Source organism: Pipistrellus hanaki (assembly GCF_964339955.1).
Source record: "Pipistrellus hanaki genome assembly, chromosome: 18".
NCBI lineage: Eukaryota > Metazoa > Chordata > Mammalia > Chiroptera > Vespertilionidae > Pipistrellus > Pipistrellus hanaki.
In genome coordinates, this window is record NC_140520.1 from 7,463,824 (window position 1) to 7,475,383 (window position 11,560).

At 48.7% G+C, this 11,560-nt stretch overlaps 1 protein-coding gene across 1 annotated transcript; it reads left to right on the top strand.

Moving 5' to 3' along the window:
* Positions 1-547: 547 nt before the first annotated feature.
* PSMD4 (proteasome 26S subunit ubiquitin receptor, non-ATPase 4) lies at positions 548-10,081 on the top strand. Its single transcript, XM_084865431.1, has 10 exons — positions 548-650; positions 5,430-5,570; positions 7,002-7,116; positions 7,407-7,493; positions 7,707-7,775; positions 7,918-8,133; positions 8,497-8,605; positions 8,763-8,894; positions 8,977-9,044; positions 9,806-10,081. Exons 1-10 carry the CDS (start codon positions 625-627, stop codon positions 9,974-9,976), a joined length of 1,134 nt encoding a protein of 377 aa, XP_084721557.1. The 5' UTR covers positions 548-624; the 3' UTR covers positions 9,977-10,081.
* Positions 10,082-11,560: the final 1,479 nt, after the last annotated feature.

Genomic DNA, 11,560 nt, shown 5'->3' on the forward strand with positions numbered 1-11,560 from the left:
GATAGAGTATCATTGATTGGCTGCCTCCTGCACTCACCCTACTGGGGGATCAAGCCTGCAACCCAGGCATGTGCCCTTGGCCAGATTCAAACCTGGGACCCTTCAGTCCACAGGCTGATGCTCTATCTTTTGAGCCAAACCAGTTAGGGAAATAAAGTTACCTTAAAATGGGAGAGATAGAAATCACAAATAAATGCAATTCATAGGGATAAGGGTTTAATAGTTAGATGAACAAAGTGCTATGGGAAACAGTGGATGCTTTAAAAAAAAAAAAAAAAAAAAAAAAAAAGTGACCCCACCACTTTTTGAAAATGATGGGTGCTGGAGCACTTTCAAAAGATTCCTCCACAGCTTCTCATAGATCCCCCCCCCAGCAGGGAACTCCACCAGAGAACTCGAACGGTTGGGTGGTAACATTTTTTGTGTCACTTCAGCCACCCCGCCTCCCTCGGATCGCTTGTAATATTTTGGCTGCGCCTACAACTCCCAGAACGCAGCGCGGGGTGGGGGCGGAACCAGCCGGCCCCGCCGCGGCCTGGGATTGGTTGTGAGTGCCGGGCCAATGGGAGGAGGCGGTGTTAGGAGGTCCAGGAGAACGGGTCTGGGAGGGAGGAAGGTGGCAAGATGGTGTTGGAAAGCACTATGGTTTGGTGAGTAACAACCGAGGGGCTTCGCGAGGGGCGGGGCGGGGTCGGGGCGCGTGCAGGCCGGGGGGGCCGGGGGTAGGGGCGCGGGGCTGGTGGGCGAGACGCGGCCGCGGGCCGGGAGGGGAGGAGCTCACCGACTCCCTGAGTCATCCTCGGGCCCCGGAAAGGAGCACGGGCCTGGGTACCCCAAGCTAAACCCTCACCCCGCGGAGAGCCATTGGCCGCGCGGTCCCTGTTGCTGCCTTTCTCTGTCCCAGCGTCGTCGTCTCTGGACCAGCCCCCGGTCTGTGTCTGGTCAGAGTCCTGCTGCTCAGACTCGCCCTCCTCTCCCTTCTCCTCCTGGCAGAGGCTCTGGGTTCCTTCCCCGGCCCGTTCACGCGTCTCTAACTCTGTGACCTTCCCCCGTGCCGTCTTCAGGGGTGCTGTTTGTAGAGTGCTTTTTCTGTGTGTGGCAGGATTTAACAGACTTGATCTCACTTAAACCTCAAACACGTTGAGTTACAGGTGAGGATACTCACTCAGTCTCAGCAATTTTGAGTGATTTACCCTCAGTCCCGCAGCTCACTTAGTGCTGCAGCCAACATGTAAAGGTGAGCCAGTCCCAGTATGGATTGAGTTGGATTAGAAGCCGGGGGGACGCCGAGACCGGTTTGGCTCAGTGGATAGAGCGTCGGCTTGCGGACTGAAAGGTCCCGGGTTCGATTTCGGTCAAGGGCATGTACCTTGGTTGCAGGCACATCCCCAGTAGGGGTGGTGCAAGAGGCAGCTGATCGATGATTCTCTCATCGATGTTTCTAACTCTCTATCCCTCTCTCTTCCTCTCTGTAAAAAAACCAATAAAATAAAATAAAAAATAAGCCGAGGGCTCACTTTTTTGCAAGGTTTCAAGAGTTTCTTCTAAGTGTGAGCATAGAATGTAATGCAGAACAGTACATAAACACGCACAAATCGTCAGTTGGATGAGACAGGGTTTTCTTTTGGGGGAGAGGCTAGCATTGCCGGGTAAAATATAGGATGCCCAGTGAAATTAGAATTTCAGATCAATAATACTTACCAATTGCGGGGGCTTGATGGCGGGGATCTCCCTTTTCCGCGTCCCGCACGGAAAGATGAACGAACCGGTTCTAAGTGGAGGTGGCCAGGGATTGAGAAATATTAGAAATAAAGAGAGAAGGCATAGAGATAGATTTTAAACTGGGAGCTGGGAGGGCCACTGACCTCCTCTGCTGGAGAGACAGACTGACGACCTCCTAAGCCTCGCAGCACATCTATTTATACTCCAATCCAACAAGGGGTTTCACAGGAAAACAAAAAGCCGAGGAGGGCCCAGGTTCCACCCAGTCCTTCCTCCTGGACAAACACAAGCCAGGAACTAAGAACATCTCCGCACTCCCAGGGCGGGAGTGCAGCTGACATGACTCCGCCAATATCCCGGCCTAGTCAGCAACAATCTAAAGAATATCCAGGTATCTTCCCATTTGGCCCTCTACAATCAATGTTTAAAAAAAAAAAAAAGTGGATGTATAATAAGTATGTCCCAAATATTGCACGGAACATACTTATAACAAAAAGTTGTCGGCTGTTTACCTGAAATTCAGAGTTAGCTGGGAGTTGTGTGTTTTTGTCTGCTAAATCTGGGCGCCTCTGGGCGGGAGCGTGTGGAATCCAAAAACCTGTGCCTGTTTTGTTTTTTGTTTTTTTGTTATTTACAAGCTGCATGTTCTTAAGAATGTAGTAAATCTATCTATAAAATGGAGATAATAGAGCACAGTTAGGTAAAATGTAGGTGCTGGTTTTCTGTAAAAGGTAAAGCACTATGTAAAAAGTAAAGGTGGCCGGGACCGGTTTGGCTCAATGGATAGAGCGTCGGCTTGGGGGACTGAAGGGCCCCGGGTTCGATTCCGGTCAAGGGCATGTACCTTGGTTGCTGGCATATCCCCAGTAGGGGGTGTGCAAGAGGCAGCTGATCGATGACTCTCTCATTGATGTCTCTCTCATTGATGTTTCTAACTCTCTCTCTATCTCTCTCCCTTCCTCTCTGTACAAAAATCAATAAAATATATTTAAAAAAAAAAAAAAAAAAGTAAAGATGTTTCTATCTGGTACTTGAGTCCTTAAGAAAGAGGGACCCTGAAGGAATTTAGATAAATGCTGGGAAGAAGAGAGGGCAGGGCCTAAAGCTGCTGAGATATAAAGGCCCCAGGCATGAAAGGTAGCCAGGCCCAGGTAGGAGACCGCAAATGTCCAACTGAGGGTGGTTGAACTCTGTCCTGTACCCTTCGAGAGGGGACTGTAGGAAAAGTTCTGAGGATGGAGGAGGCAGAGAAGTACACACAGTGGCACTTAATGGTAACCCGGTTTGGTACCGGAGAAAAGATTTGGGTTATTGGTGGCCTATTGAAGTAGCTCAGGCACAGAATAAGGAGAGCCACCCATGCTCCTTTTGTGTGTGTGTGTGGGGGGGGAGGCCTTCATGCTTTGCTTTCTCAGAATTCTCAGGAGCAGTTTATTAAAAATTGCTACTGTTTGATTCTACTCTCAACCTGCTGAGTCAGACTCCCAGCCAGGGAAGTCCAGGCATGTGTATTCTTTCTTTTTTTTAATGAAGACTTTTATGGAATAGCTGGATAATACTATTTTGATATGAATTTTTGATGGGGAAAAATACTGTTGGGCAAAAGGAGTCACAAGAAGCACATATATTATCCCATTCATATAAAGTTCAGAATTGGAGAAACTAACCCATGTGGTTTTTTGGGGTGCATACAGAGCTAGATGTTAAGGCATCTGTGTTTTTAACACCACCCAACGGCCATCACCCTCCCAGTGGTTCTGACACAGAGCCAAGTGTGAGAACTACTGCCATGTTCTCCACTGTCCCTCAAGCCCCCTTTTCTTATTTTGACATCTTTCTTCCAGTTTCATCCATTTGTTGGTCTTGCCCACAATCCTTATATTTAGTAACTATTCCATCTGGAGGATCCTCAAAGCCTTCATTGTTTTTTGTGGGTTTTTAAAAAATATATATTTGGACTCGTCACTGTACTTTAAGCTAGAGAGGCAGTTACTTCCCTGTTGGGGGATAACCAGAAACGGTGTATTGGGGGAAAAGGAATAACAATGCATGGTCAGTAGAGTCAGCCTTGACGTTCTTTTTTTTTTTTTTTTTTTTTAATATATTTTATCTGTGTTTCATGTTTACTGTTAGGTATTGTCCTATAGGGCTGGTACTATAAAACCCATTTTAATATATACATAAATATTTTTTTATTGATTTTAGAGAGGAATTGAGAGGGAGAGAGAGAAACATCAATGATGAGAGAGAATCATTGATTAGCTGCCTCCTGCACACCCCCCACTGGGGATCAAGCCTGTAGCCCTGACCAGGAATTGAACTGGTGACCTCTTGGTTCCTGGGTCAATGCTCAACCTCTGAGCTACACCATGCTGGGCCAATAAAACCCTTTTTACACGTGAAATAAATGGATCTTAGAGAAATTAAGTAACTTCTTCAGGATCACAGAATTAGCAAGTAGCAGAATGGGGACTTGAACCTGTGCCTGAAGAACACTGCCCTTTATTTCTGTTTCTCTTAACCTTCTAGTAGCTACTTAATTACCTCCCTTCATCATTTTTGGTTTGTATATATTACTAGGCAAAGGATACTAAAGAAAATTGACTAGTCCATATTTTGCTCAGCAATAGAAATGAGGTGTCTTATCTAGGACAAGGCTTCCTTCGTTAACACAGATGGGATCATTGATTGTTAGAGTTCTTTTATTTTTAATTTTATTGATTTCAGAGAGGAAGGGAGAGGGAGAGAGAGAAACATCAGTGATGAGAATCATTGATCAGCTGCCTCCTGCACACTCCGCACTGGGGATGGAGCCCATAATCCAGGCATATGCCCCTACTGGGAATCGAACTGTGATCTGCTGGTTCGTAGGTTGATGCTCAACCATTGAGCCACTCCAGCCAGGTGGTTATGTTAGCGTTCTGAGAATTGATGCTGTTCTGGGGCTTGTATAACTGCTTCCCTTATCTGCCTTCTTTTGGTTTCTAGGAAGCTGGAGCTTGTAGTTAATATGATCTGGGTTCTGGTAGATTATGAAAAGTTGTGGGGGTAGAAGAGGTGACATTCCAAATTAATGAAATGTCATGTTTGCAGTTCAGTCCAGGTGTTACACATCAAATCAGAGGACTGCATTGTATTTTCCTGCACTCAGTGCTGCCAAGTGTGTTATTTTATAAGCATTTTTAAGTTGCCTTCTTCATTTCTTACCTTTGGAATACTCCCATTTTAATGGCGGACTTAGAACATTCATCCTTGACAATATTCAGGAACACTTAGGCGCACCTTATAAAAAGGCAGTTGTGATCTATCAGTAGATTGCAGCCTTTGGTGCTTATCAGAATCACTTGTGGAGCACAGATTTAAACATTTTTTTTCTTCCTTTGGTCATGCTGACTCGGTAAGTTTGAGTTCGGGCGGGGTCATCTATATATTAAAAGAAAAGGCTGGAGGTGATTTTGAGTTCCACAGAGGCTGAAACCGGTTTGGCTCCGTGGTAGAGCGTCGGTCTGCGGACTGAAGGGTCCCAGGTTCGATTCCGGTCAGGGGCATGTACGTTGAATTCCACAGAGACTGAGAGCTACTCTTACACCCACAGTCCCTCTCACAGGAGAGGTAGGGAGGAGGGAGGAGGCGGAGGTCCCAGAAACTGGAGAGGATGCCCGGGACCCTGTACAATGTCTTTTCTCTCCTTCACTCCCAATCGATAGCGTGGACAACAGCGAGTACATGCGGAACGGGGACTTCTTGCCCACGCGGCTGCAGGCCCAGCAGGACGCTGTCAACATAGTCTGCCACTCCAAGACGCGCAGCAACCCCGAGAACAACGTGGGCCTCATCACCCTGGCCAAGTGCGTGGACGGAGGGGGCGGGGCAGGTGGTGGGGGTTTCCCACAGGTCACGCTGTGGTATCCAGGTGGCTGCCCTTTTGTAGATTTCATGAGGCTTTTTTTGCTCATCGCCTTCCTAGATTACCTTCTTCACGGTTTATAAATATAGATAGTAACCGGGTTCTAACATTAACCTGGATTTAATTCAGTTATGGGTAAAATTTCACGGTGCTTTTAAAGCTCGTGGAAAGCGATTCGGGGTCAGAGCCCTGATACCTCCCAAGTGATTTGCTTTAGGAATTGATCATCTGCAAGTGAGTAACCACTCACCCCAGGGTGCATGTCATTCGCTGGGAAACGAGTCCGGAAATGGAGACGGGGGAGAGAATCATAGTAGCATCCAGCAGCTGGGGAGGGGTCTCAGCCCTGCCAGCAAGATAGCATGAGAGAAGGAAGGAGGGGCACTGGAAGGGAGAGAGCAGGTTTTTACAAAATCAACTACTTATTTTCACATCTCAGCACTGGCTTTCCCCCCAGTTTGATTGAGATATAATTGATGTGTAACATTGTATACGGTTAAGGTATACCACATAATGACTTGATAAGTGTATATATAGTTGACCTTGAACAATATGGATTTGAATTACCTGGGTCCACTTAGATACAGATTTTTTAAAGATAAATACATAGTTGGCTCTTTGTATCCCCAGGATTTTTATCCACTGACTCAGCCAGTTGTGGTTCAAAACCAGTATTTTTTATCTTGGTTGGAGGGCCAACTGTATGCATTGTTCTACGCTATTTTTAAATATGTATGTATTTTATTGATTTTAGAGAGGAAGGGAGAGTGAGAGAGAGAGAGAGAAACATCAGTGATGAGAGAGAATCATTGATCGGCTGCCTCCTGCATGCCCCACCTCCCCCCTCACTGGGGATCGAGCCTGCATCCTGGACATGTGCCCTTAACCAGAATTGAACCCGGGACCCTTCAGTCCACAGGTTGACGCTCTACCAACTGAGCCAAACCAGCTAGGACTTATACGCTATTTTTTTTCCCTTATTTTTTTTTTTTAACATTAAATTTATACGCTATTTTTTATAAGGGACTTGAGCATCTACAGATATTGGTATCTGTGAGGTGTCCTGGAACTAACCCACTATGGATTCTCAGGGATTAGTTACATTTTGGGGGAGTCAGAAGTTATACATGGATTTTTTCACTGTGCTCCTCGTTGTTGAAGGGTTAGCTGTACTGTGAATGATTACTACAATAAGATAACATCCACATCTCATATAATTATAACTTGCTATTCCTTGCATTGACAACTTTTAGATGTTGAAAAATAGAGATTACAGTTATTTTCAAGTTCTCTAAAGAAAAGATGGGTCGAACATAGTTTAGAGATACTTGTTTTGACCTGAAATCATAGAAATGCTTTCCCCATATCCCAGTGACTGTGAAGTACTGACCACACTCACCCCTGACACCGGCCGCATCCTGTCCAAGCTTCATACTGTCCAACCCAAGGGCAAGATCACCTTCTGCACTGGCATCCGAGTGGCCCATGTGAGTCCTGGATCCCTCCGATGGTTCCTCCTTGCTCTGAGGTTCTGTCTCGAACGCTGTTCATTTCTCCCCTGGGAGCTTGAGCCAGGACCAGAGTGGGGGAAGAGAGCTTGTCTAGAGAAAGAAGGAGGAAGGATGTGGTGGGATGAGTCACAAGAATGGGACAGTGAAGGGAAGGGTGTAGACCTGTGTGAGCAGGACTTAGGAACCATAAGAAAAACGACGACTGAGTGACAGAGGACAGCTCCGTGATTGCTCTGGCTGACTGAGAACTTCTCTTCCTTTACAAGTTGGCTTTGAAGCACCGACAGGGCAAGAATCACAAGATGCGCATCATCGCCTTTGTGGGGAGCCCCGTGGAGGACAACGAGAAGGATGTGAGTCCGAGTGGCCGCTGGGGATTGGGTGGACAGTGTTTGGAATGGGCCTCTCAGCCTGCGGAGCCTGACGGAGGCAGTGGGCTCATCCCCTGGGGGAAAGGCGGAAATGCAGGATTCAGTGTTTCTACCGGACCGCAGGGAGGTCAGCAGAGGTCTCTGTGTCTTTGTGAGGTGTGTCACCTCCCCTCATGTGTCTCCCCTTCTTCCCAGCTGGTGAAACTGGCAAAACGCCTCAAGAAGGAGAAAGTAAATGTTGACATTATCAATTTTGGGGAAGAGGTGAGTAAGGACTTGATTTGGTTGTAGCCTGAGAAGAGTCTTGGCCAGAGGGTGCCTGTGCTGGGGGAGAGTCGCTGCAGAGGAGGACTGAGAAGGCAGGGGATGGACAGCAAGGAGAGTCTCCGTGTTCTCTCCTCCCCAGGAAGTGAACACGGAAAAGCTGACAGCCTTTGTGAACACGTTGAATGGCAAAGATGGAACTGGCTCTCATCTGGTGACAGTACCCCCTGGGCCCAGCCTTGCTGATGCCCTCATCAGCTCTCCGATTCTGGCTGGCGAAGGCGGTGCCATGCTGGGTCTTGGAGCCAGTGACTTTGAGTTTGGAGTGGATCCCAGTGCTGATCCTGAGCTGGCCCTGGTGAGCAAACGTTGACCTCAGGTAGAACCCAAGGGTCCTCCTACTAACACACCCACACACCACATAGATTCTATAGGGATGGTCGTCCTACACACCTGCTCATTTCCCCAGACCCCCTTCTGGCCCCCTGCTGCCTAATTCTGTCTGATCTCTAAGGGCAACAGTGTCAGACTTCAGACTCTGGTTCGCCTTTCCTGATCACACCCCAGGCTTCTCCCAAGCCCTTGTTCCTGTATCACTCTCCGGCTTCTCCATACGCATAAACCAGAAGGTGTCCCTCGTGCTCCTTTGCCGCCCCTCCGCTGACTTCCCCATGAGTGAGGGAGGAGGGGAGGACAGCTGACCTCGCCCTGTCCTTGCCAGGCCCTTCGCGTTTCTATGGAAGAGCAGCGGCAGCGGCAGGAGGAGGAGGCCCGTCGGGCAGCCGCAGCCTCTGCTGCTGAGGCTGGGATCACTCCGACCGGGACTGAAGGTGAAAGCCGTGGAGCCTGTGAAGTCTCGGACTGCGGGGTGCCCCATGGGAGCGAGGGGCCGGGCAGTACGGGAACATGTGGGCTGAGGGAGTGCTTTGGGGTGGGTCTGTGTGGTCTATGGCACCAGTTCCATCCGGCTCCGTCTTCCTCCCCCAGACTCGGACGATGCCCTGCTGAAAATGACCATCGGCCAGCAGGAGTTCAGCCGCACCGGGCTCCCTGACCTCAGCAGCATGACGGAGGAGGAGCAGATCGCCTATGCCATGCAGATGTCCCTGCAGGGCGCAGGTGAGCCAGGCCCGGCGGCGGTTTTCTGACGAAGGGGTTGGGGTGGGAAATGGAACTGAACAGACTGACCTCTTTTCCTCAGAGTTTGGCCAGGCAGAGTCATCTGAACTTGATGCCAGTTCAGCCATGGACACATCTGAGCCCGCCAAGGTGAGCTCATCCAGCTTAACGCCCCCGCGCTCAGCTCCTCAGTCTCTGGGCCTGGGACAGTCCTCCTTCTGGGCTTAGGGTGAGCTCTGTGGGGAGCACACGGAAACACATACATGGACCAACATCACCCCCCACCCCCACCCCCCGACAATGTATTTTATTGATTTTTTACAGAAGAGGAAGGGAGAGGGATAGAGAGCTAGAAACATTGATGAGAAACATCCATCAGCTGCCTCCTGTACACCTCCTACTGGGGATGTGCCCACAACCAAGGCACATGCCCTTGACCGGAATTGAACCTGGGACCTTTCAGTCCACAGGCCAATGCTCTGTCCACTGAGCCACACCGGTCAGGGCGGATAAACATTTCTTGCAGGTAACCTTGCTAAGGCATGCTAGTGGTCGGGGTTGGAGAAGCGTCCTAGTACTCTGTAATTTTCCACCCCTGCTGGTGGGAGCAGGCTGGACAGTTCTCTAGGATGTTACCTTCCCAGGAGAGGAAACGAAGGTCTAGGAAAGAGAAAAAGGAGGAATGGGTGTGTGGTCGCAGGACACCTAAAAGTGATTGCTCTCGGGTTTCTCCTCTGTCTGGCCGGTGGCAGGTGTCTGCGTTCATACTGTATGTAGATACTGGGTGCTTTCCTGACTCTTCCCTCCTGCCTGCGGCCAGGGTGGCCGCCACCCCCAGGCTGTGGAGAGAGGGGCGCGGGCAGCAGTGTGCTCCCCAACACCCACCCCAAGCTGACACTGCCCTTTTTCAGGAGGAGGATGATTACGACGTGATGCAGGACCCTGAATTCCTGCAGAGTGTCCTAGAGAACCTTCCAGGTGTGGACCCCAACAATGAGGCCATTCGCAATGCCATGGGCTCGCTGGCCTCCCAGGCCACCAAGGATGGCAAGAAGGAAAAGAAGGAGGAGGACAAGAAATGAGACTGGAGGGGAGGGTAGCTGAGTTTTCTCGGGGCTGCACAGGGGGGTGGGATATAGGACTAGGTATGTTAATCACTACAACCTAAATAAAGCTTGGCAACTTTTTTTTTTTTTTTTTTTACTTCAAATATTGGTTCTCTGAGTGTGAGAGAGGACTACACGGCATGAGGGAGCGCCTTCCCTGTTGGGTTCTCTGTGTCTTCAGTATGAGGTCTCCCCTTCCCATCTCCATCCTCACACTTCTCCGGCCCTGGGACTGTTTGACTCGCATTAGGAGAAGCTTTGCTGAGAGTCGCTGTGTGAGGCCCTAGGGCTGCAGAGGTGAACAGAAAGCAGTACTGGCCTTGGGGACTCTGAGTCTAGGGCAGGGCTGGCGCATAAAGGAGCCGTTAGACACACCCACTGTGTTCCAAAACGGAGTCAGCAAGAAGAAAGGCCAAACTCTTGCAGCCTCTGGGAAGGTCCTGGCGGTATCATTTGAGCCTTCTAACGGGAGAACGTGTTTCTTCCTCAGGGAACATGGGGATGTTTCCAGTTTGTGCTGATGTTACAGAGGCGCTTTGGAGGCACTGAGGAGCTCAGTTCTGGTTGGGAGAGGCAGCGGTCAGCACCAAAGACCAGGCTCCTTCAGGCCGGACTCACAAAGGGGTCTGTGAAGCCTCGGAGCACCACGTTAGGGGAAAGTTTTTGTAGGGTTTGAGATAGAACGCAGAATTCAAATCACCGCCACCCTACTTTATTTTATTAAAGAGAAATAATATTTGACACATGAAATACTAAGGTATAAATCATGAAACATAAGAACAAACTGAACATCTCTGAAGCCACTCAAATTGAAGAGCTAGAATATTTCCTTGCCACATGCCTATGCCTTTTTTTTTTTTTTTTTTTAAGTCCTGACCCAAGGATATGCTTTTTGATTTTAGAGGGAAGGAAGAGAGAAACAGATGTTTTTTTTTTTTATTGATTTTAGAGAGAAAGGAAGAGGGAGCAAGAGATAGAAGCATCAATGTGAGAGAAAATCATTGGTGGGCTGCCTCCTGCACACCCCACACCGGGCATTTGCCTTGACTAGGAATTGAACCGTGAGCTCCTGGTTCATAGGTCAACACTCAACCACTGAGCCATGCCAGCTGGGCCCCTATGCCTTCTTGAACCCACCACTCCACATCCTCCTCAAAGATAACTATTAGCCTGAATTTTTATTTTTTCCTTTCAGTTTTTCTCATATACACCTAGCTTCCTGACCAGAATAGGTTCAGCTTTGCTTGTTTTTGAGCTTTATAAAAAAAATACTTTTATACTGCAAGACTTTTGGGACTTGCTCTTCTAACAACTGTTTTGTTTCTGGAGTTTCATCAAAGTTGTTGCTTCATTTTTCATGGTGGTAGAGTGTTACATTCTGTGAATAGACTGCAGTCTTTATTTTCCTACTGATGGACATTTGCATTGCAGCCAGTGATTTTTCTGTTATCAGCGGGGTTACAGTGGGGTGTTTTTACATCTGTCCTGATGCACCTGTGTAAGAGTTTCTTCAGGGCACTTCCCAGGGAATGCCGGCTGTTTTTCAGAGCGGTTGGGTGA

Excerpts from the sequence above, each read along its gene's own strand:
- PSMD4 (XM_084865431.1), top strand. The coding sequence starts at position 625 with ATGGTGTTGGAAAGCACTATGGTTTG. Across the intron at positions 7,494-7,706 it reads TGGAGGACAACGAGAAGGAT|CTGGTGAAACTGGCAAAACG; the intron begins GTGAGTCCGAGT and ends CCTTCTTCCCAG. Across the intron at positions 8,606-8,762 it reads CACTCCGACCGGGACTGAAG|ACTCGGACGATGCCCTGCTG; the intron begins GTGAAAGCCGTG and ends TTCCTCCCCCAG.